General features: G+C 61.6%; 2 protein-coding genes across 2 annotated transcripts; one reads left to right on the top strand and one right to left on the bottom strand.

Moving 5' to 3' along the window:
* Positions 1-1,777: 1,777 nt before the first annotated feature.
* On the top strand, positions 1,778-11,382 carry ESAM (endothelial cell adhesion molecule). Its single transcript, XM_076363810.1, is given in 12 exon segments — positions 1,778-1,823; positions 7,277-7,434; positions 9,576-9,641; positions 9,643-9,679; positions 9,682-9,789; positions 9,867-9,931; positions 9,933-10,023; positions 10,259-10,336; positions 10,339-10,380; positions 10,544-10,682; positions 11,032-11,224; positions 11,227-11,382. Coding segments are annotated over 12 exon segments (1,179 nt in total).
* Positions 11,383-12,654: 1,272 nt separating this feature from the next.
* Positions 12,655-19,217, bottom strand: NRGN (neurogranin). Its single transcript, XM_076363820.1, is given in 4 exon segments — positions 12,655-12,746; positions 15,866-16,032; positions 16,035-16,071; positions 19,022-19,217. Coding segments are annotated over 3 exon segments (219 nt in total). The 5' UTR covers positions 19,037-19,217; the 3' UTR covers positions 12,655-12,746.
* Between the last annotated feature and the right edge of the window lie 4,629 nt (positions 19,218-23,846).

Below are 23,846 nucleotides of genomic sequence, written 5' to 3'. Positions count from 1 at the left end.
TTTATTTTTCTTTTTATTTGGGTTTTTTGTTTTGTTTTGTTTGGGGGTTTTTTGGGTTGGGTTTTGGGGTTTGTTTTTTTTTTGAGTTCTAGTTAGCCTCTTTGTGAGAATAACCTGGCAGCTGGGAAACATTTTTTTTTTATTTTTAATTTTTTATTTTATTTTTCTGGTCGAACCATGCTTATGGATACAATCAAAGCTGTGAGAATGGGGAAGGGGGGGTTGGGGAGGGGAGGGGAGGGGACACACGGGGACGGGGGGGGGACACGGGGACGGGGGAGGACGCATTTAATGCCTTTTTCAGACGTGTTACTATATAAGCCCCATTATCTCGCTGGCTGGCGCTGGCGGTCTCGGTTGTTTTTTTTATTTTCAGAAGCTCATCGATCGGTGAAGTTGTGACATACGATGAATGTGTCGGTCCTAATAAAATCAAGCAAACACGTACGGGCTTCGGCCAATGTCTTTCTCCTCCTCCAGGGGGGATTTTTGTGGAGGGGGGGGGTGGTGCGGAGGTCTTCTCCTGGGATATTTCCACCGGGGCTTCGCTCCGGGGGTCGTTAACTGGGAGAGGTGTTTAATTTATTTATTTTGTGGGGGTTGAGCGCCGCCGGAGCCGGTTTCTTTCCCCACGGAGATGCCCGAAATCTTTGAAAACGTGAGGAACGCTGCCCGGCTGGAGGTTGGCGTCGCCTTCGGACGTGGTTGAGCCCTGAGACAGCGGAAAGAGGAAGAGGAGGAGGTCACACACACCCCCCCCCACGCGCACGCTGCTGCCGGCCCTCAAAATAGGGTGAATCACACCGAAATAGGGTGAGTTTGCCCCAAAGAGCCTCCGCCGGCTGTGCCGGGAGCCGAGAGGGAAGCGTCAGATGGAGCAGGAGATGCCGGCAGGGGAAAGGTGAGATCCTGGTGGGATCTGGCCAGGTCGATATCCCCCCCCCCCAAAGGCTCCCTGCTCCCCGAGGCCGCATCCTGCAATCCCGGCGGCCAGGCTGGATTTATGGGGGGAGATGAGGGCGAGAAGGGATTAATTCCACCCCCCCCCCCCCCCGCCGCTGCTGCCGCCGCCGCCTCCTCCTCCGGCGTCTAAGCTCTCCGCTCGTGCTTCGAGGTCTGACCCTGGTTGGATCGAGGACTGGGATAACCTCGGCTGAGCCGGGAAGGATTCATCCCGCGGCTCCCTAAAATCAGGGAGCTTGATCCGGAGGGTCAAAAAAAAGGCCTTTTTGGGTTTGGGTTTTTTTATTTTTTTTAATTCGTTTTTAAGGATTAACGTGTTTATCCGAAGGCCCCTGGGGGTGTCGGCGGGAGGAGGGCGAGGGATGCTGGAGGGGATGCTCCACCCTGCCGGCATTGGGGGGGGGGGGGGGGGGGGATGCGGCTGGGGAGGGTTTAAGGGTCCCTGCGCCCCCCTGGGGGGGTGATGTTGGGGTGCCACATTGCGTGCCCCCCCCCTTATAACCCTAATATCATAATTAAACAATAATAACCCCGATAATTAATTAATCATCGCAAATTTGTTGGTGCGTGGCTGGTATTCACGGCTGGGGAGGGGGGGCCCTGGCTTGGACCCCCGGGGCGGGTGGGGGGGGGCACTGCCCGGGATTGGGACACCCACCACCACCACCACCCCCCGTGGGGTGGGAAGAGGCCCCGCCCCCTTCATCATGCCCCGCCCTCTCGGAGGCCCCGCCCCCACCTGCGGGGCAGGCCCCCCCCCCCCCCCCCGCTTCCTTCCCCCCCCCCCCCGGCACCTGCTGCGGCGGCTCCGGCCATGGGCGCGCTGCCGCGGGCCGCGCTGGCGCTGGCTGCGCTGCTGGGTGAGCCCCGCGGCACCGGGGGGGGGGGGCACCGGGGGGGGTGCGGCACCGGGGGGAGCCCCGCAGCGCAGCGGGCAGGGCGCCGGGGAACTCGGGGTGGGAGGGGGGGGGGGGGGGGCACCGGGCTGGATGCGCGGGAACCGGGGAGGGGGGGGGGAGCACCGGGCAGGGCGTGGGGGTACCGGGGCGAAAGGGGGGGGGGGGGGTGGCACCGGGCAGGACACGGGGGTACCGGGGGTGGCACCGGGCAGGACCGCGGCGTACTGGGGGGAGGCATCCGGCAGGACCCGGGGGGTACCGGAGCGCACCGGGCAGGACACGGGGAATCTGGGGGGGGGGGGGGGGCACCGGGCGGGATGGGAGGGAGCCAGGGAAGCGCTGGGCAAGACCCAGCGGTACCGGGGCCGGGGGGGGGGGGGCCACCGGACAAGACGCGCGGCAACCGGAGTGCACCGGGCAGGACGCGGGGAAGCTGGGGGGGGGGGTACCGGGCAGGACCCCGGGGTACCGGGAGGGGCACCGGGCAGGAGAAGGGGCAGCCGGGGGGGGGGGGGGGAAGGTACCGGGCAGGACCCAGGGGTACCGGGGGGGACAGCCGGCAAGACGCAGGAGAACCGGGACGCACCGGGCAGGGCGTGGAGGAGCCGGGGGGGGGTCACCGGGCAGGGCGCGGAGCAGCCGTGGCATCCAGCAAGACGCACGGGAGCCGGGGACCAGCGGGCGGGACCCTGGGGAGCTTTAGGGGGGCACCAGGCAGGACCCAGGGGTAGCGGGGGGGGGGGGGGGGGGGTCACAGCACCCACCGGCCCCTCTCCGTGCCCCCAGTCCCCCCACCCCAGCATGCCAGGTGGGTGCTGGGTGGGGGCCCAATCCACCCCCGTCCCCTCTTTGGGGTGCCCTGAGGGGGGGAAAATCGGGGTCCCCCGGGAAAAGCCACTTTGCTCCTTGGAGCTGCCGGATGGCACCCCCAAAACCGAACGCCACCCCGTGGGGGGGGGGGACCCCGGGGACTCCGACATGTCAGAGCCGATAATTCACCCCCCTTGCATGGCGTCGGGCGGGAAAAAAAAAAGAAATCAATTATTTTTCTTTTCCCCCATGATAAAAACCTGCCGCCTCCCTTGTTTACCGGTGCTTTCAGGCCACCCCAGCTGGTTTTGGGGTAACGGGTCTCAACCCCTCTCTGTCGATGGGGTTTTCCCCTCCTTCCCCCCCCCCCCCCCTAATTTCCAACCCCATTTGAGGTGGGTTTTTTTTTTTTTTTGGAAACGCCACGGTTGCTCCAAAGGGAAACGTCCCTTGGCATTCCCGGCGAAGGAGAGGCCTTTGGGGAAAGGAAACGGCCCCAAAAACAATGGCAGCGGCGTTTCCTCCCTGGCGGGACGCTGGGTGGGGGTCCCCGCTCCCGGAGCCACTGGTTTTTGCTCCTTGAAGGGTTTTTTCCGCGATAAAATTTAATTAAAGGGCGTTGGGATGAGGCGCGGGGGCTGCTTCGTCCTTAAATCCCGGGCGGGATGCTCCTTCGCCACGTCCCGACGGTGTAAATTTGCATGGGGTTGTGGCGGATCCCCCCAAAAAAGTCAAGCCCGAGTCCCGGGACGTGGTGCTATAGGGACCAAGAGCACAAAAAATGCGGCAAAAAGACGCTTTTTTGAGCCCCAAATGGATGTTTTTCCTTTGAGTTTGTTTTCAAACATCCTGACCCCACCCTACGGGGTCCATACGGGATCGTGATGGGGAAAAGCAAAATGAGGGGTGATGCTCGGCATCCCTGTCCCCATCCCCAATCCCATCCCATCCCCATCCCAATCCCATCCCCATTCCCATCCCATCGCCGCCTCCTTCTCCTACACCAGGGGTTAAAGCGCGTTTCTATCTATAGCAAAGTCACGTATTATTATTGTTATTATTTTATTTAATTTTTTTTTTTTTCCCAAATTTGGCCTCTCCGAAGGATATGGCGCTTTCTGCCCCCCCCTCTCCCCGGGGTCGTGAGAAAAGCCGCCGTGGATTTTCCCAACGGACGCCGCTCCGCAGCCCGGCATCTCCTATCTGTCCGTTTATAAATAGTCGGAGTTAAGGGAAGAAGAAAAAAAAAAAAACAACCCAACAAAAATTAAAAAAAAAAAAAGGGCCGGGTAGCTGCGTCGCATCGCCGAGGTGCTCCTTGACCTTTTTCCGAGGTTTTTAGGGGTCGTTTTTTCCGGCCAGATTCCCGCTGTGTATTTTAAATCCCAAGCTTGGTCTCTTGGGATTTAATTTGGGTCTGGGTTTCACATGACTCCAGCGCCTTAATCCTATCAAGCGGGGTCATCAAACCCCAGCCGCCTCCAGCCCTTAATTCCCCGTACGGTTAATAGCTTATAGGGTCGGGTGGGGTTTTGGGGGGGAAGATGCTGGTTTTGGGTGGGTTCGGGCTGAGCCTTGAGTCGGAAAGCAGCTTTTTTGGGGGTGAAATGATGCGATTTTAGGGGAGGATGGGGTGGTTGACGTAGGGGCGGGGTTGAACATTGAGGTGGCCGTAGGCGCGCGGGGATTGAAAGGTATTTTTTTCCATAGGGAAAAAAATTGAAAGGTAAATTTAAAGGTATTTTTTTCCATGGGGGAAAAATTTAAGGGCATTTTTAAAAGTAAATTTAAAGGTATTTTTTTCCATGGGGAAAAATTTAAGGGTATTTTTAAAGGCAAATTTAAAGGTATTTTTTTCCATAGAGGAAAAAATCCTGGCAGATGGGCTGGAGCGGAGGGAAAACACCCAGGCAGGTGCTTAGCTCGGGGCGGCTGGATAAAAATCAAGGTTTTTCAGCCCAAATAGCAGCCGGGAAGTCCCGAGGTTCCCCCCCCCCCCCCCGCCGATATGCGTATGAGCACCGGGAGCGGCTTAATTTTTTCGATCTGGTTAAAGCATTAGAGGATTTGAAGCGACGAGGTGGCTAAAGCTGGAGCTGATGCCAAAGGGTTCGGTCCCGTGCCCGCAGCTCAAGCACCAGCTCTCCCAGCCCTTTTTAGGGTCAAATTTGTCCGAGACGAGGGATTTGGGGTGAATTCTGCAAGAAAAAGGGGATTTGGGGGGAGCGAGCGTCCTCCAGATCCGGACGCATCCACCTCTCCCCGACGTGCTGGGTGGGAGATGATGGAGCCGCGCTCTCCTGTCGCCGCGGTTTAAGGATGACGGAGCAAAGCTGCGGCCGCAGGGCGCTATTAACATAGTCGTCATTAGGTTTCAGAGTTAACGCGCCCCGGTGAGAGCACAGGGAGCCCGGCCTGTGGCGGGCGCTGGTGGGTTTGCCGCGGTTGAGACACACGGGCTGTTTTCATGCCCAGGGGTGTGACGGGAAACCCCCGGCCGGTGCCGGAGCACCTTCTCCCCCTCCGGAGCCTGGATTTCCCCGGGGACCAACAGCGCCCTTTGGCCCATCACCCTTTTTTTTGCCCCAAAAAAGACGCTGATGGAGGAGCCGGGCTGAAAAAAAATGGCTTTTCCCGGCTGTTGGGGATGCGCAGAGGTTTAGGAGCTGTGGCGTCATTTAATGATGCCGCCTGCATCATTAATGAACTATAGTATTATTATTAGCATTAGCATCATTGTTATTATAATTATTATCATTATCACTATTATCATTATTATTATTATCATTATTATCATTATTATCATTATTATGATTACTATTATCACTATCACATCCCCACTATTATCACTATTCTTATAAAAATATGCGTATATTTATAATGATTACAGAAGGTATATTATCTATTATATATTTTATTATAGAAATTACAATATAATTATTAGAGATCATCTATTTTCTTATATACTATCGAAATTTAATACAATTGTCTTTATAATGGCATAGAATTACAATACAATTACCATTATCGTTCCATACTATATATTTTATTCTAGACCATATCTCAAGATAAATAATTCTCAAGAATTCTATGATTCTAAGAATAATAATAATTATTATTATTATTATTATTATTATTATTATTATTATTATTATTATTATTTTGCCCACGATACGACTCGCGGGCAGGCTCCCGCTGCCGTCCCCAGCACCCGCCGGCATTTTTTTTTCCCCCCTCGCCGGGACTTAAGGGTTTATGTTCTTAGCCCGGGCGAGCTATTTTTAAGCATCCTCACCAGAGCGGGGCTGATTTCTCCCGGGTTTTCACCAGAGAAGGGAAATTTGATTTTTTTTTTTTAATTTTTTTTTATTTTTTTTTTTAATTCCTGGGAAGACTTATCGGCCGGAGCAGAGTTTCCTGCCCGGAGCTGGAAGGCTCCGTCCGGAAACCGCGCCGATGCCTTGCCGGGAGGGGGGATGAACGGATGCGGGGAGGAGGCTAAAATACCCCCCAGTGCCTTGTTTTCCTCTTCCCACCCTGGAAAACTCGACTTAAAACCTCTGAGTCCATAGGGAAGAGGGCGAGGCCGTCGGAGGCTCCCTAAATCCTTCAAAACCAGGGGTTTTCCCCCGAATCCTAGGTGGCAGCGAGGGTAGCGTCATCCTTTCCCCCCTGCATCCCGATCCAGAGCATCCCTGGGGCGCTGGCAGGACCGGGGCCAGCCGGGGACACGGATCGATGGGTGGGATGCAGGGATGGAGCCGCCTGGATGCGGGTCGTCGTCGGCGTTCCCCCGGGGGGGGAAAAAAAAACCCAAACAAAAAAACCAAAACCCCCAAATCCCGGCACAAACCCGACCTCGCCTGAGCCGATTAATTTTTCTGGCTGAGCCTTAACGGGCAAAGCCGGGGAATAATCTTCCCCCGGAGCCGAGCATCCTTCCTCCGGTCCGTGGTACCCGCTGGTATCCCGTTGCCCTCTCCCGGTGGGGTTTTGGGGGACGCTGGGATGCAGGGGACACGGGGCTGGGGTGTTTGGGATGGGATGGGGGGGGGGGGGGGAGTGGGGGGGTGTCAGGGGAGGCCACCCATGAATAATCCCAGTTTAGCGCTGGCAGCAAAAAGGGGGGACGCTGAGATGATGGGGAGGGCAGGTGGGGTGCATCTGGGTGCCCCCTCCCTCCCCCAAATAAATCCCATGGGGTGGAGGATCTGGTGCAGCATCACGGTGGGGGTCGGGGGTACCCCAATACTGAGCTCAAGGGGGCGTCTGGCCGCCGGAGCCCCTTGGGGAGAGGCGGCGGTCCCCCGGGGGGGGGGGGGGGGGGGGAGGGGATTTTCGGCCGGAGGTTTTCCCATCTCGGTGGGGGAAACGGGGATGGGAGGGAACGGCATTGTCCCGCATCCTCCGGAGCAGCCGGAAAGCCCTTCCCGCGGCGGGGAAGGAGGAGAAATGTCCTCCCGGCCCAACCTCCCGGCGATAACCCGGGATTGTTGGGTTTTCCCTTGGGAACGGGGAGGTTTTCCAACAACCGGTGGGTTATGGAGAAATGGCACCTGGGGTTGAGTCACGTCCCGTTTTCTTCCCTCTCCGGCCGCGGGCAGGCGTCTCCTCGGCCGTGCTGGAGGTGCACGTGGGGACGGGTTCGGTCTTCTCCGTGGAGGGGCAGCAGGCGGTGCTGCCCGCCTGGTACACCAGCCACTCCCAGAAGAAGCCCTACGTCACCTGGCTGCTGGATAAGGAAGATGCTGACCCCTTCCAGGCGAGCGGTGGGGAGGGGGTGTGGTGGGGGAGGGAGGGGGGCAAGTGGGGAGGTGGCCGTGGTGGGGGGGGTTGCTCGTGGTGGCCCACGATGGAGAGGTGCCCGTGATGGGGTGAAGCTCATGGTGCCCACCGTGGGGAGGTGCCCACCACGGGGAGATGCCCATGATGGGGGAAGCTCATGGTGCCCATGATGGGGAGATGCCCACGATGGGGAGATGCTCGTGGTGGCCACGATGGGGAGATGCCACGACGGGGAGATGCTCGTGGTGGCCACGATGGGGAGATGCCCACGACGGGGAGATGCTCGTGGTGGCCACGATGGGGAGATGCCGACGATGGGGAGATGCTCATGGTGGCCACGATGGGGAGATGCCCACGACGGGGAGATGCTCGTGGTGGCCACGATGGGGAGATGCCCACGACGGGGAGATGCTCGTGGTGGCCACGATGGGGAGATGCCCACGACGGGGAGATGCTCGTGGTGGCCACGATGGGGAGATGCCCACGACGGGGAGATGCTCGTGGTGGCCACGATGGGGAGATGCCCACGATGGGGAGATGCTCGTGGTGGCCACGATGGGGAGATGCCGACGATGGGGAGATGCTCGTGGTGGCCACGATGGGAGATGCCCACGATGGGGAGATGCTCGTGGTGGCCACGATGGGGAGATGCCCACGATGGGGAGATGCTCGTGGTGGCCACGATGGGGAGATGCCCACGACGGGGAGATGCTCGTGGTGGCCACGATGGGGAGATGCCCACGACGGGGAGATGCTCGTGGTGGCCACGATGGGGAGATGCCGACGATGGGGAGATGCTCGTGGTGGCCACGATGGGGAGATGCCCACGATGGGGAGATGCTCGTGGTGGCCACGATGGGGAGGTGCCCACGATGGGGAGATGCTCGTGGTGGCCACGATGGGGAGGTGCCCACGATGGGGAGATGCTCGTGGTGGCCACGATGGGGAGATGTCCACAACGGGGAGGTGCCCATGGTACCTATGATGAGTAGATACCCATGACGGGGGACGTACCCGTGGTGCCTGCAATGGGGAGGTGCTTGTGGTGCCCACGATGGGGAGGTGCCCAGGACGGGGGGAGCTCATGGTGTCCATGATGAGGCGGTGCCCACGATGCGGCGAAGCTCATGGTGCCCACCATGGGGAGGTGCCCACGATGGGGGCAAGCTCATGGTGCCCACAATGGGGAGGTGCCCTTGATGGGGGGATGCTCATGGTGATGGTGACGTGTAGATGCCCACGATGAGGTCACGCCTGCGCTGCCTGCAATGGGGAGGTGCTTGTGGTGCCCACCGTGGGGTGGTGCCCACGATGGGAAGGTGCCCATGGTGCCTGCAATGGGGAGATGCCTGCAATGGGGAGGTGCCTACGAAGCGGAGGTGCCCACGAGGGGGGCACGCCCGTGGTGCCTGCAATAGGGAGGTGCTTGTGGTGCCCACGATGGGGAGATACCCAAGATGGGGAGATGCCCTTGGTAGGAGGATGCCCATGGTGCCCACGATGGGAAGATGCCCACAGTGGGGGGACGATTGTGATGCCCATGATGCAGAGGTGCCCACAGCGGGGGGAAGCTCGTGGTGATGGGTAGATGCCCACAACGGGGGCATGCCCACGGTGCCCGCAATGGGGAGGTGCCCACAATGGGGAGGTGCCCATGGTGCCCGTGATGGGGAGATGCCCATGATGGGGGGTTGCTCATGGTGCCCAGGACGGGGAGGTGCCCACAGTGCCCCCCACGTGGTGCCCGTGATGGGGAGGTGCCCATGATGGGGAGATGCTCGTGGTGCCCATGATGGGGAGGTGCCCATGATGGGGAGATGCTCGTGGTGCCCGTGATGGGGCCGTGCCCACGCTGGGGGAGATGCTCATGATGGGGCAGTTGCTCATGGCACCCACGAAAAGGGTGTACTTGTGGTGCCCACAGTGGGGAGATGCCCATGATGGGGGGATGCTCATGGCACCCACGATAGGGAGATGCCCACGGGAAGCTCAGGGCAGGTGAGGACGGAGGGGGCTCATGCAGCAACCGCTGCTCCCCAAAATTTGGAATTTGGGGGGGGGGGGGGCGTTCCTCTCCTGCATCCGGAGGCAACCAAGCGGGCATTTTCCCCCGTGCAGATCCTGACCTACCTGGACGGGATGGTGAAGGTGGAGGAGACGGAGCTGAAGCCCCGCGTGGGGTTCCCTGTACCCCGTCCTCTCCCACAACATCTCGGTGTTCATCACGCCACGCGGGAGCGCGACTCGGGCCAGTACATGTGCACCGTCAACGTGGTGGACGATGTCACCAGCACGGGCAAGAACATCGGCGTCATCAACCTCACCGTCCTGGGTAAGGCTCCGCCACTCGCCCCGGCTCCCTTCGACCTCGCCGTCATGTCCCTCGGGACTCACCGTCAGCGCCCGCAGTGCCGCCGGCCGCCCCCGCCTGCCAGCTGCACGGCAACCCCGCCGTGGGAGCCAACGTGACGTTGAGGCTGCGCCTCCAAGAAGGGGAAGCCCTCCCCCGCCTACCAGTGGCAGCGCACGGCCCCCACCCTGCAGGTCTTCTTCCCCCCCGCCCAGGGTAAGGTGGCAGCGGGGCGGGGGGGGGGCTGGAAAATCCCGGGAAGCTTCAGCTGGGGGATGTTTCGGCTTCGGCTCCTTAACTCTGCCCGTTCCCGGCCTTGCTGTGCGAGCAGGCAGGGGAATATCCCCTTAACTCTGCCCGCTCCTGCACAAGGAGGTGGGGGGGGGGGGGGGGGGTGGGGGGTGGGGCGGAGGGGTGGCCACGTGGCAGCACCCGAATTTCTCGCCCGCAGACCGGGCCAGGGGTACCCTCAAGCTGACCAACCTCTCCCTGGACATGTCGGGTCTTTACATCTGCGTGGCTGAAAACCGAGCGGTTCGGCCGAGTGCAGCATCGTCCTGGAGGTGCACTCAAGTGAGCACGTGTCCGCAGGGCTCGGGGGGGGGGGACACGGGACGGGACGGATGGCACGGTCCCCGCGAGGTCCCCGTGGGAATAAGGGGGGGGGGGGGGGAGGGCGAACTCCCCCCCGCCTCCCCCCCCCTCCCCCCGCCGCCTCTCTGTCTCTCTCTGGCAGCCAGCACCAAAGCCGTCATCGCCGGCGCCGTGCTGGGCTCCCTGGGCGCCCTCGCCACCGTCGTCTTCTTCGCCCGGCGGGTCGTCGGCTACCGGAGGAAGAAACGTGACGGCCAGGAGGAGGCAGCCAATGAGATCAAGTGAGGCGCCCCTCCCGTGGAGGCGGTTCAAATCGTCATCGCTAGGTTTCAGGGTTAACGGAGAAGGAGGAGGAGGTTTCCATCTCTGGCCAGTCATCACTAGGTTTCAGAGTTAACGGGGGTGGGGGGGGAGGTTTCCATCTCTGGCCAGCCATTATTAGGTTTCAGAGTTAACAAGGGCATCTCCACCTCTGTTTCCCCCCCTTTCCCTCTTGCCCCCTCATTTTGGGGTCCGGGAGCTCTGCACAACCTCGGGGGCCCCCGTTGCTTGGGGGGAGGGGGATGTCGGGGAGCGGAATAGCGGGGGTTTCCCGGTGCCGATCTCTCTGACGCTGTCCCCTCTCGGCAGGGAAGACGCCGTGGCCCCCAAAACTCCCTCGTGGGCGAGGAGCCCCGCTTCGGACACCATCTCCAAAACCAGCACCTTGTCCTCCATCGCCGGCACCCGGGAGAAACCCTACGGGGCCAGACCCCCCTCCGACACCGCCTCCATCCTCACCGCCACCGGCAGCTACCGGGGACCCCCCCCCCGGGGAGGGGGACGCACCCCAACCTCTCGCCCCCGCTGTTAACGGGGCCCCCCGGCGCCGCCAGGATCCGGGCGCCCCCCCCGGGGTCGTTGCCCCCTTCCAGCTTGGCACGGGCGGGTGCTGTCCCCGTCATGGTGCCGGCACAGAGCCGAGCCGGCTCCTTGGTGTGAGGCCCACCCCCCCCCCCCCCCCCGAAAAAAAAAAGGGGTGCCCGTATCCAGCACCCCCCTGTCCCCCATTTTCTGGGGTGTTTTTTCCCCTCTTGGGTTTTGGGGTTGTTTTTTTTTTTTTCTTTTTAAAAGACGCCTCGAGCAGCTGGACTCGTCGTGGGGTGGTTTAATGGGTGCAGGGGGCTCCCAGGTTTGGGGGGGGCTCCCCAAGTTTGGGGGGGGCTCCCTGGGTTTGGGGAGGGGGGGGGGCCGAGTCTCCCTGTAAATATAACACCCCAAAATAGCCCCGGCCCCACCCGGAGGCGGGGGGGGTGTCCTCTTTTTTTATATATATGTATCAACTGAAATGGGGGATTTTTCATAAAAGAGCATTAAAAGGGGGGGGGGGGGGGGGAGGGGGAGGCGACCGGGGGGCGGGGGGACACACACGCACTTTTTTTAGGGGTTTTCTGATTAAAAGCTGGCCGCGCTGTCCGGCGCCGTGGTTTTGGGTGAGTTTGTGGGGATTTAGGGACTTGTGGGGCCCACGTCCCTCCGGGTGATGTCATAGCGGCTGGGTGATGTCACAGCGCACCGGCCAGGGTCCTCAGGGTGGCATCGAGGCGTGCATGTGTTGTCACACCCCAAGACCCATCGCCTGTCCGTCACCGTGATGTCACACCCTGCCACATCCTGTGTAGGGCAGTATGATGTCACGACAAGCGTGTGGCATCCGACTCATGCCTGTATGATGTCATGCGGGCTGTCACATGTCCCTAAGTGATGTCGTGCGTGCCTGCGTGATGTCACACCCACCATCACACAGCCAGCGGTGACGTTGACACATGCCTGCATGATGTCACACCCATGCTCACGTCTAGCGGTGATGTCACACACACTTGTGTGATGTCACACCATCCGTCACGCGTCCAGCAGTGACGTCACACCACCCAACTCATGGCTGCAGAGCATCACACGAGCTGTCTCCCACCCACGAGCGGCATCGCGCCATGCCACGCACACTTGTGTGATGTCACGCCAGCCAGCGCACGCCTGCCAGTGACATCACACGTGCACGTGTGACATCACTGCTGGGCACCACCCACCCTGTGACCACCCCCCACCTCCGCACCGCTGTGACCTCACCGCTCCGCCGGGTGACATCGAAAGGCGCCAAGGACAGGCCGGGCCTCCGGCAGGGACGTTTATTGGGGCGGGGGGGGGCCGGGGCAGGGGGGGGCAGCCGGGGGCAGGGGCAGGGCCCGGCTGCGGGGGGGCCCCGGGGGGCGCATGCGGGGGGCGGCGGGGCGAAGCGGGGACTCCTGGGCCTCGGCGGTCGGCGGGGGCTCGGCGGCGAGGGGGGTCCGGCGAGCGCCTGGCGGCCCCTGCAAGCAAGGAGAGAGCGGTCAGCCCTGGGCCTGCGCCCTGCCTGCACCTTGCCTGCACCCTGCCTGCACCCTGCGCCCTGCCTGCACCCTGCTGCTGCAACCTGCGCCCTGCCTGCGCCCTGTTCCTGCATCCTGCTGCTGCAACCTGCACCCTGCCGCTGCAACCTGCACCTGCCTGCACCCTGCTCCTGCACCCTGCGCCCTGCCTGCACCCTGCTGCTGCAACCTGCACCCTGCCTGCACCCTGCTCCTGCATCCTGCTGCTGCAACCTGCATCCTGCCTGCACCCTGCCCGCACCCTGCCTGCACTCTGCCTGCACCCTGCTCCTGCACGCTGCCCACACCCTGCCTGCACCCTGCTGCTGCAACCCGCGCCCTGTCTGCACCCTGCTCCTGCACCCTGCTGCTGCAGCCTGCACCCTGCCTGCACCCTGCTCCTGCACCCTGCCCACACCCTGCTTCTCCAGCCTGCCCACATCCAGCCTGCACTCTGCCTGCACCCTGCCTGTACCCTGCTGCTGCAACCTGCACCCTGCCTGCGCCCTGCCTGCACCCTGTTCCTGCATCCTGCTGCTGCAACCTGCGCCCTGCCGCTGCAACCTGCACCCTGCCTGCACCCTGCTCCTGCACCCTGCGCCCTGCCTGCACCCTGCTGCTGCAACCTGCACCCTGCCTGCACCCTGCTCCTGCATCCTGCTGCTGCAACCTGCATCCTGCCTGCACCCTGCCCGCACCCTGCCTGCACTCTGCCTGCACCCTGCTCCTGCACGCTGCCCACACCCTGCCTGCACCCTGCTGCTGCAACCCGCGCCCTGTCTGCACCCTGCTCCTGCACCCTGCTGCTGCAACCTGCACCCTGCCTGCACCCTGCTCCTGCACCCTGCCCACACCCTGCTTCTCCAGCCTGCCCACATCCAGCCTGCACTCTGCCTGCACCCTGCCTGTACCCTGCTGCTGCAACCTGCACCCTGCCTGCACCCTGCTCCTGCATCCTGCTGCTGCAACCTGCACCCTGCCGCTGCAACCTGCACCCTGCCTGCACCCTGCCTGCACCCGGCTCCTGCAACCTGCACCCTGCTCCTGCAACCTGCACCCTGCCTGCACCCTGCTCCTGCATCCTGCTGCTGCAACCTGCACCCTGCCGCTGCAACCTGCACCCTGTCTGCACCCTGCCTGCACCCGGGCTCCTGCACCCTCTCCATGCCCTGTCCCCTCCCTGCCGGCACTCCTGCCTGCCCCTGCCCTCCTTGCACCCTGCCCACGCCCTTCTCCTGCAGCTTGCACCCTCTCCATGCCCTCCCCTTCCCCTGCCCACGTCCTGCCCGCACCCTGCCCGTGCCCTACTTGCAGCCCGCCCACAACCTGCCTGCACCTTGCCTGTGCCCTGCTCCCGCACCCCTTGTCCTGCCCGCACCCTTGTCCTGCCCGCCTCCCGCTGCTGCCTGCAACCTGCCCTCACCCAGCTCCATCCCAGCAACCAGGAGCCCAGGGGAGGTGTGGGGGGGGACACCCAGCCCGGCCCCCCGGGGCAGAGGACCCCGGAGTGTGTGTGTGGGGGGGGGGGTACAGGGATGAACCCAGCTCACCTGGGGCTAGAGCCCATACCCAGGGTGCAAGCCTGCTCAGCCCACCTAACGAGGTAGCCCTAACGAGCTTCACAGCCCCTGCAATCGGCAGCTGCTTCCCCACTGCATCCCCGCTGCGTCCCAATTGCCTCCCCACTGCATCCCGATTGCTTCCCCGTCGCTTCCCCACTGAATCCCCACTGCATCCCCCGCAGCATCCTCGCTGAATCCCCACTGCAGACCTATTGCATCCCCACTGCCTCTCCACTGCATCCCTAGTGCATCCCCGTTGCATCCCCCTTGCATCCCCGTTGCATCCCCGTTGCATCCCCACTGCATCCCCCCTGCATCCTCACTGCACCCCCACTTCATCCTCAGTTCATCCCCGTTGCATCCCCACTGCATCCCCCCTGCATCCTCACTGCATCCCCACTGCATCCCCCCTGCATCCTCACTGCACCCCCACTTCATCCTCAGTTCATCCCCGTTGCATCCCCACTGCATCCCCCCTGCATCCTCACTGCATCCCCACTGCATCCTCAGTTCATCCCCGTTGCATCCCCACTGCATCCCCCCCTGCATCCTCACTGCACCCCCACTTCATCCTCGGTTCATCCCCGTTGCATCCCCACTGCATCCCCCCTGCATCCTCACTGCATCCCCCACTGCATCCTCAGCTCATCCCCGTTGCATCCCCACTGCATCCCCCCTGCATCCTCACTGCACCCCCACTTCATCCTCGGTTCATCCCCGTTGCATCCCCACTGCACCCCCACTTCATCCTCGGTTCATCCCCGTTGCATCCCCACTGCATCCCCCCTGCATCCTCACTGCACCCCCACTTCATCCTCAGTTCATCCCCGTTGCATCCCCACTGCATCCCCCCTGCATCCTCACTGCATCCCCACTTCATCCTCGGTTCATCCCCGTTGCATCCCCCCTGCATCCTCACTGCATCCCCCCTGCATCCCCCCTGCATCCCCCCTGCATCCCAGTTGCCTCCCCACCAGCCCCGCCACGCGCACGTGGCCGAGCCGGCAGCAAGACCTCCCCGCCGCTAACCCCAAACCAACCTCCCCGTAGCCGGGGCCGTTCCCCGCTCACCACGCCGGCACGGCACAGGGCCACGGCACAGGGCCACGGCACAACCACCACCACCCCCCCCCACCCCCGGGCCCCGACGCCATGCGGCCTCAGCCCCGTGGGCGCTTTTTAAATTTACCTTTTCCTGCCAGGAGACTGTGACACAGGCTTTTAAAAATAGCATGTGCTGAGGCGAGGCGTTCGGGGTGGTGTTGCTAAGGGAGAAATTCGATTCAAATCTAGGGCTTCGCCTTCCCATGCTAACTACTACGGCGCGCTCCCAAAATTAGGGCAGGCAGGGGCTGCCTGCCTGCCGCCTGCCTGCGTTGCTTTCACCTCTTGGGAAGAGAAAAAACGCCTTCTCCGTCCCAAATCGGCGCGGGGAAGGATGCTCGGAGCAGCATCCTTGTAAAAATGACCCGTTTTTTGGCAGGGGGGGGGGGGGATGAGGGAAGATTTGGGGCGTACCTAGTCGCCGTTGCGGAGGTCGCCGCCGCGAGTGCTGTTGGCGCACTCGGCGTCCTTGGTTTTCCGATCGATCTCACCCCCTTTGATCTTCTTGCGGGTCATATGGCCGCGGAAACTAGCCTGGATCTTGGCGGCCGCCGCGTTGGCGTCGGGATCGTCCAAGGGATGTCCAGGATGTCCTCGTCCAGCTTCGTGCAGGCTCCCTCCTGCCGGCGGCAACGGGAGGGTTACGGCCGGTGGCACCCCAAAAAAAGGGCATTCCCCCCCCCCCGCCAATTTAATCCATTAAATAAGGTCCTGAATTAGCCCCCGTGCTAAAATGAGGGTCCTTTGCTAAAAATGAGGGTCCTTTGCTGAAAATGAGAGTCCTTTGCTAAAAATGAGGGTCCTTTGCTGAAAATGAGGGTCCTTTGCTAAAAATTAGGATGCTTTGCTAAAAATGAGGGTCCTTTGCAGGTGTCTCGGGGCATTTGCAACCGAAGGTGCGGCGGGGGGGGGGAAGATGCTTCACCCCCTGCTCATCCCTAAATCCCCCCCGCCCCGGACCACCCGGCTGCAAGAAGCCGAACCCCAGCCAGCCCCACTGGGGCCGGATCCTGCTTCCCTGAGGGTTGTGATACAGGGCGAGGAGCATCCATGGGAGCAGAGGGTAGGGTTGGGGCGGGGGGGGGGAGATTTTTGGCACAGGGAGGGTCACGCTGCGCAAGCCGAGCCGGCCGTGCCTCAGTTTCCCCTTCCCTCGCAGCCCGTTGCGTTCTCCTGCATCCCTGCTCAGGGCTTTGGCCGAAAACACCAGGAAATTTGGGGAGTGATGCCGAAAGGGGAGGGGGGGAAAGCCCCACTCCCCGCCAAGGATAAATCACTGCAGCCCACTCCCCTCCTGCCGCATCCCACCGGAGCGGTTGGACCCGGCGCCGAGGTCTAGGTGGGGTGGGGGGGGGGGGAAACCCACGGGAAAACCAAATGAGATGGGAGCGAGCCGGCGTTGGATGCTCCGGTGTCGGCAGCGGTGCGGGTGCATCCTCTGCATCGCCCCGGGAGCGCTTAAAGGAGTGTTTTTTTGGGGGGGGGGTTATTTGGAAGCTGCAGATTTGGGGGGGGGGGGGGGATGCTCTTCCCCTCGGAGCGTGCCACGGCTCCGCAAAGTTGCTCGGGTTGTTTTACTGTCGCGAAAGGCGAAGGGAGCAAAAGAACAGCGGCGGTTTAGGTGACGGGTCCGAGGTGGAAATGATACGTCCAAGGGTGGAAATGTTATAGCCGGGGCTGGAAATCCTGTAGCCAGGGGAGAAATCCTATATCTGGGGGGGAGGAAACCTATATCCAGGGGAGAAATCCTATATCTCGGGGGGAGGAAACCTATATCCAGGGGAGAAATCCTATATCTAGGAGAGAAATCCTATATCCAGGGAGAAATCCTATATACAAGTGTGGGGAACCTACATATAGGGGAGAAATCCTACATTCAGGGGAGAAAACCTATATATGGGGGGGGGGGCATATCCTATACCCAGGGGAGAAATCCTATATCTAGGAGAGAAATCGTATATCTAGGAGAGAAATCCTATATCCAGGGAGAAATCCTATATCTCAGGGGGAAGAAACCTATATCCAGGGGAGAAATCCTATATGCAAGTGGGGGGAACCTACATATAGGGGAGAAATCCTACATTCAGGGGAGAAAACCTATATACGGGGGGGGCATATCCTATATCCAGGGGAGAAAACCTATATCCAGGGGAGAAATCCTATATCTAGGAGAGAAATCCTATATCCAGGGGAGAAATCCTATATACAAGTGGGGGGAACCTACATATAGGGGAGAAATCCTATATTCAGGGGAGAAAACCTATATACGGGGGGGGCTTATCCTATATCCAGGGGAGAAATCCTATATCTCAGGGGGAAGAAACCTATATGCAGGGGAGAAATCCTATATCTAGGACAGAAATCCTATATCCAGGGGAGAAATCCTATATACAAGTGTGGGGAACCTACATATAGGGGAGAAATCCTATATTCAGGGGAGAAAACCTATATACGGGGGGGGGGCATATCCTATATGCGGGGGAGAAATCCTATATTCAAGGGAGAAATCCTATAGGCAGGGTGTGAAAACCTATGGCCAGGGGAGAAATCCTATAGCCGGGGGGGGGGGAACATACATCCGGGGGAAAAAAATCCTATATGCAGGGGAGAAATCCTATATTCAGAGCGAGCAATCCTATAGCCGGGGGGGAGAAATCCTATATCCAGGGTGGGCTTTGCCTCTCTGGAGGTGCCCGGGGGGGCGGATGGGGGCTTCTCTCCATGCTGCCATATGAGCAGGAGGGAATAAAAGGGGGAAAAGAGGGGGGAAAAAGGGAAAAAGGGGGGGGGAGGAGAAAAAGGGGGGAAAAGAGGGGGGAAAAAAGGGAAAAAGGGGGGGGGGAGGAGAAAAAGGGGGGGAAAAGTGGGGAAAAAAGGGAGAAAAGGGGGAAAAAGGATGTGGTTTTCTGCCGGATCAGCTCCCTGAGCCAGCCGGCGGCCAGGCGGCGAGGGGTGCTCACCCTTGGGTGAGGATGGAGGGGTGCAGCCCCCTGCTCCCCCCAATTTATCCCTTTATCCATAAGCGACCCCCGATCCCTCCTGGAGAGTAATTTTGGGGGCGGGGGGGGGGGGGGTTGTAGAGAAAAGCAGAACCCCCTGTCTGGCCGCTGGATTTGGGGACGGAGGGGACTTTCCTGACCGGGACGTGGGATGCTGGCCGCGGCGCGGGGCGGCCGCCGGCCCCGGCGGGACGGATCCTGAACCGGTGCGAAATGGGAGGGGGGGGTGGGGGTTCAGGGGGGTTTGGGGGGGCGGGGGTATGGGTATGGGCCTGGGGGTTTGCAGCAGTGCTGGGGGGGGGGGGGGACACGACACGGAGTTGGTTGAGCTCTTGGGTGCAGCACCCATCACAGCATCACCCCCCCCCCCCGGCAAATACCACACACACACCCCCCCTCCGCCTCCATCACCACCCCAAATCCCCTCCGCCGCCCCCGTACCCCGCTCCGGAGGGAGCCCGTAATAATAAAAATAATAATAATAATAATAATAATAATAACAATAAATTAAAACGCAGAAAAGCGAGATGCTGGGGGGGGGGGGAAATGGGGGGGGGGACGGGACACCTACGTTGCAGCAGTCCATGGCGGAGGACGGGTGGGCGGCCAGCGATGGGCGAGGGGCTCCGGGCAGGGTCTCGCTTCCCCGGCGGCTCTCCCGGCGCAGGTGGCAAGTTGAGCGGAGCCGCTTGCCTACGTAATGCGCTTTCCTCCGGGCGAGCCTATCAGCCCTACACCCCTGCCAGGCTTTTAGGAGGAGGGGGGGGTGTGGGGGGTGTGTTTCTTATTCCCCCCCCCCCCCCCCTTTCTCTTCTTTTTTTTCTTTTTTTTTTTTTTAACCTCCTCCAATTTTATTTCGCAGCCTCCAGCTCCCTCCTAACGCTTAAAGGAGCCGGCGGCTCGCCTCGGAGTTTCGCGTAACATAAAATTGCACGCGGAGGATGCGATCAAATATTTCACAGCGCTTTCGGCTTTCGCCCTCGGCGTGGCGGGTTTAATAGGGCCGTGCCGAAATTTGCAGCGATTTTCTTTTTTTTTTGGGGGGGGGGGGGGGGCAGGAGGGGGGCGAAGCCACGGCAAACGGGGGTAATGGGTTATTTTTTGGGGGGGGGGGATGCTTGGCCCGCAGCGATGCTGGAGGGGGGGTTTGTTCGCACGGGGCGGGGGGGGGGGGGGGCAAAACCTTCCCGACCTACTTAGGCTTGGTCCTGAAAGAGGGTGAGGGTGAGGAGGGTGAGGATGATGATGGTGAGGGTGAGGATGGCGAGGAAGGGTGGGTATGGAGGGACGCTGCGTCCCACCGAGCACCCGCGGAAGCCCCGGGGTGATGTGCCCAAACGCGGGCTCCACGCGGCGGAGGGGGCTCTGCTTTTGGGGTTTGGGGGGGGGGGGTCCCTTCCCTGCTCACAGGAGCATCTGACCCCCCAAATTTGGGGTGTTTTCCAGCCAGACCTGCAAACCCAGCCATTTCTCCAGCCCTCGGTGCTATCTGCGGACCCCGCTTTCGCCCTCAGATCACGCCGAGGTGGCGGGGCCAGCGGGGTGAGATGGGGGGTACCCCGGGAAAGAGGGGGGACCCCCAGGGTGACGCGGGGGGCTGCAGCCCGCAGACCCCCGCATCGCCCGCCTCGCTCGCCTCTAATCCGGGTTTGGGAGTTGCTAAGCAACCGCAGAAGTCGCCCGTGGGCTCCGCGCGCCGATGCTGGCTCTGGCCGGCCCCCGAAACGCGGCGTGGCCCCCCCCAGCCAGGCACCGGCACCCCCCGGCCCGCCGGCGCAGTCGGGCCTCGCCGGCTCTCCCCGTCCAGGCTCGCTCACGGGGCTGCATCCTGCTCGGGGGTCCGGTGGCAGTGACCTTCCTCTTTGCATCATCATCACCGTCACCATTGGCGTCCCTGTCCCATTGACATCACCGTCCCCGCTCCTGGCACCGTCACCATCCCCACTGCCGCCACCAGCCCTGCCACTATCCCCATCCCTGTCCTCATCCCCATCACCTCCACCGCCATCCCTGTCCCCATCCCCACCGTCGTCCCTGTCCCCATCCCCGTCACCATCATCCCCGTCACGATCCCCATCCCCATTCCTGTCCCCGTCCCTGTCCCCATCCCCATCCCCCTCATCATCCCCAGCCCCAGCCTCAACCCCGACATCATCTTTGTCCCCACGCCTGTCCCCGTCCCCATCCCCATCATCACCCTTGTCCCTGTCCCTGTCCCCATCATCACCCTTGTCCCTGCCCCTGTCCCCGTCCCCATCATCACCCTTGTCCCTGTCCCCATCCCCGTCCCCATCATCACCCTTGTCCCTGTCCCTGTCCCCATCATCACCCTTGCCCCTGTCCCCATCCCCGTCCCCATCATCACCCTTGCCCCTGTCCCCGTCCCCGTCCCCATCATCACCCTTGTCCCTGTCCCTGTCCCCATCATCGCCCTTGTCCCTGTCCCCGTCCCCGTCCCCATCATCACCCTTGTCCCTGTCCCCATCCCCATCATCACCCTTGCCCCTGTCCCCATCCCCGTCCCCATCATCACCCTTGTCCCTGTCCCTGTCCCCGTCCCCATCATCACCCTTGTCCCTGTCCCTGTCCCCGTCCCCATCATCACCCTTGTCCCCGTCCCTGTCCCCATCATCACCCTTGTCCCTGCCCCTGTCCCCGTCCCCATCATCACCCTTGTCCCTGTCCCCGTCCCCGTCCCCATCATCACCCTTGTCCCTGCCCCTGTCCCCGTCCCCATCATCACCCTTGTCCCTGTCCCCATCCCCATCATCGCCCTTGTCCCTGTCCCCGTCCCCGTCCCCATCATCACCCTTGTCCCTGTCCCCATCCCCATCATCACCCTTGTCCCTGTCCCCGTCCCCGTCCCCATCATCACCCTTGTCCCTGTCCCCGTCCCCATCATCACCCTTGCCCCTGTCCCCATCCCCGTCCCCATCATCACCCTTGCCCCTGTCCCCGTCCCCGTCCCCATCATCACCCTTGTCCCCGTCCCTGTCCCCATCGTCGCCCTTGTCCCTGTCCCCGTCCCCGTCCCCATCATCACCCTTGTCCCTGTCCCCGTCCCCATCATCACCCTTGTCCCTGTTCCCGTCCCTGTCCCCATCATCACCCTTGCCCCCGTCCCCGTCACCTTCCTTGTCATCAGCCCTGTCCCTACCACCACCCCTATTCCCATCCCCATCCCCGTCTCCACCACCGAGGCCACTCCAGACGGGGTGCAGGCGGTGGCATCCCCTGCCCCCCGTACACCCCCAGCTCCCCCGGGCACCCCGACCACCCTGCTCCCCGTCCCACCCCACCCCAGGCACAAGGAGGGCGCAGCCCACCCCTGCTACCCGCCTCGACCGCTTCGCCCACGCTTCGCTGGCCGATGGGGGTCAACCACCGCCCCCCCCCCCCCCCTCCCCAGCAGCACCCAGGCACCCAAACCCCGCAGCCGGGGAGATGGGCGCTCCCCGACCATCCCTCCGTTCCCCCGCCAGCCGCCGGCACCCGGTTCTCCCCGCCGGAGCCGCTTTTCCACCGTCACCTCTTCCCACCAGCGCAGAGGGAGGGGGGCAAAAATAGCTCTGCTCCAGAAAACCCCGCTCCAGCTTCCAGGCGAAGCCTCGGCCGCGCTGCCAGGATTTTTAGATGGGAAAATAATCCCTTTCCCCTTTTTTTTTTAGACCCTCCAGATCCATCGCTGCCTGCTCCGGCGAGGGAAGACGGGGTGTTTTTGGGGGGAGCCGAGCGGGAACGGTTTTCGGGGTGACTCGTGCATCAAGGATCTGGGAAAACTGGCCCCAAAACTAGGATGCAAAATGCCGGGAGGCTCATCCCGGTACCAGTAAACCCCCCAAAAATGCACAAAAACAGGGGGTTTGGGAGGAGTTTCAATGCAAGAGTGGATGGCACCCCGTTTTTGCCAGCGGCACGCGGCCCCCCGTCCCCAAAATCCGCTCCGGCCGCGGCCCCCTGGTCCTGGCAGAGCCGCCGAGCGCCGACGTCTCCCGCAGGCTGCGGCTGCGGAGGAGGGACGCGAAATGCCAGAACATTTCTAATCATTAACGGCGGGTTTTGAGCCCGTTCCAGGCTCTGCGTTTTATCCTCCCCAGGCCCCTTCATCCGAGAAAACAACCCAGCCCGGGGCGCAACATGGCGGGGGGGTGGTGGTGGGGGGGGGGGAAGGAATATTGGGGTGATGCTTTTCCAGGTGTTCCGGCATCTCCTAAATCTGAACCCTGATAAAATAACTCGTCTTTTGGGAAAGGGGGGGGGGGGGGGGAACGGGCACCACAGCTGGCAAGACCAGCTGGGGACGTCCCGCCGTCGTGGTTTGAGATGGTGGCACCGAGGTGTTAAAAAAAGCCTTTAAAAAAAAAAAAAACCACCCCCCCAAAAAACCCCCAAACCCCAAGAAAAAAAAAAAGGAGGAATTTGATGCTGGAAAGGTGCCCTGGGCGGGCAGCGTTGCCGGCTGCCGAAGCGGGAGCCGGCAGCCGGCGAGGAGGTGCCGGGGAAGGAGTTGGGGGGGGGGGGGTCAAGGCGTAGCCGGTTGGCATCGACCCCGGCGCGGGGTCCCCGCCAGCTTTTTCCCCCACACACACCCCCCCCACACACACCCCCCCCCAATTTCTCCTTCCTGTTTTTCCCAGGGGAGCCGCCGCCTGCCCCGTGCCACCGTGGGCGAGCGCCGCACGCTGCCTCTGCCCGGCTCCCCCCCCCCCGACACCCCGGGGGGAAAAACAGGAAGGGAGGGGGGGGCGAAAACCCCGGGGGCGAACCCCCCCCCCACCCCAAAAAAAAAAAGAGCAGCCTGTTTCGACGCAAACCCCGTCACCCCTTTTTTTTTCTTTTTTTTTCCAGCGCCGGTCGGGATTTCGAAACCGCTCCGGATGGGAAAACCCCAAATTTCACCGGTTGGAAGGGGACGGGGGACGACACCACCCCCCGACCCCCACCCCGCGCTCCCCAAAATGCCAGGGAGGCACCTCAGCTCTTGGGAAGGGGGTAGAAGAGGAGCAATGTCACACCCCTCCTTCACGCGGGGCCGCTATTAAATTTTCGACAACCTCCAGGGATGCAGGGGCCTAAATATAGAGCCTTAAAATATCATCTCGAGCTCAGCCCAGCTCCTAAACCCGGGTTTTTTTTTTTTTAGGGAAGAAATCTCAGGTGAGAGTCGCTAATAACGGCGGGGACCTCGTTAATACAAAGTCTCATTAAAAAAGCGCCGCGAGGGTGGGACGGGAGATCGTCACCCGCCCCCGAGAGAAGGGCAGGAGCCTGGTTGAGGAAATTGAAGGGGTTTTGGGTTGGTTTTTTTTTTTTTTTTCCGAGTCGCGGCACCTCGTTTTGGGTTCGGATGTTGCCAAATGGGGGATTTGGGGCGAGCGCTCGGGTCGGGTCCCCAA

This window comes from Aptenodytes patagonicus, unplaced genomic scaffold (genome assembly GCF_965638725.1).
Source record: "Aptenodytes patagonicus unplaced genomic scaffold, bAptPat1.pri.cur scaffold_128, whole genome shotgun sequence".
In the NCBI taxonomy this organism is placed as follows: domain Eukaryota; kingdom Metazoa; phylum Chordata; class Aves; order Sphenisciformes; family Spheniscidae; genus Aptenodytes; species Aptenodytes patagonicus.
This window is presented reverse-complemented; position numbering and strand designations above follow the sequence as displayed.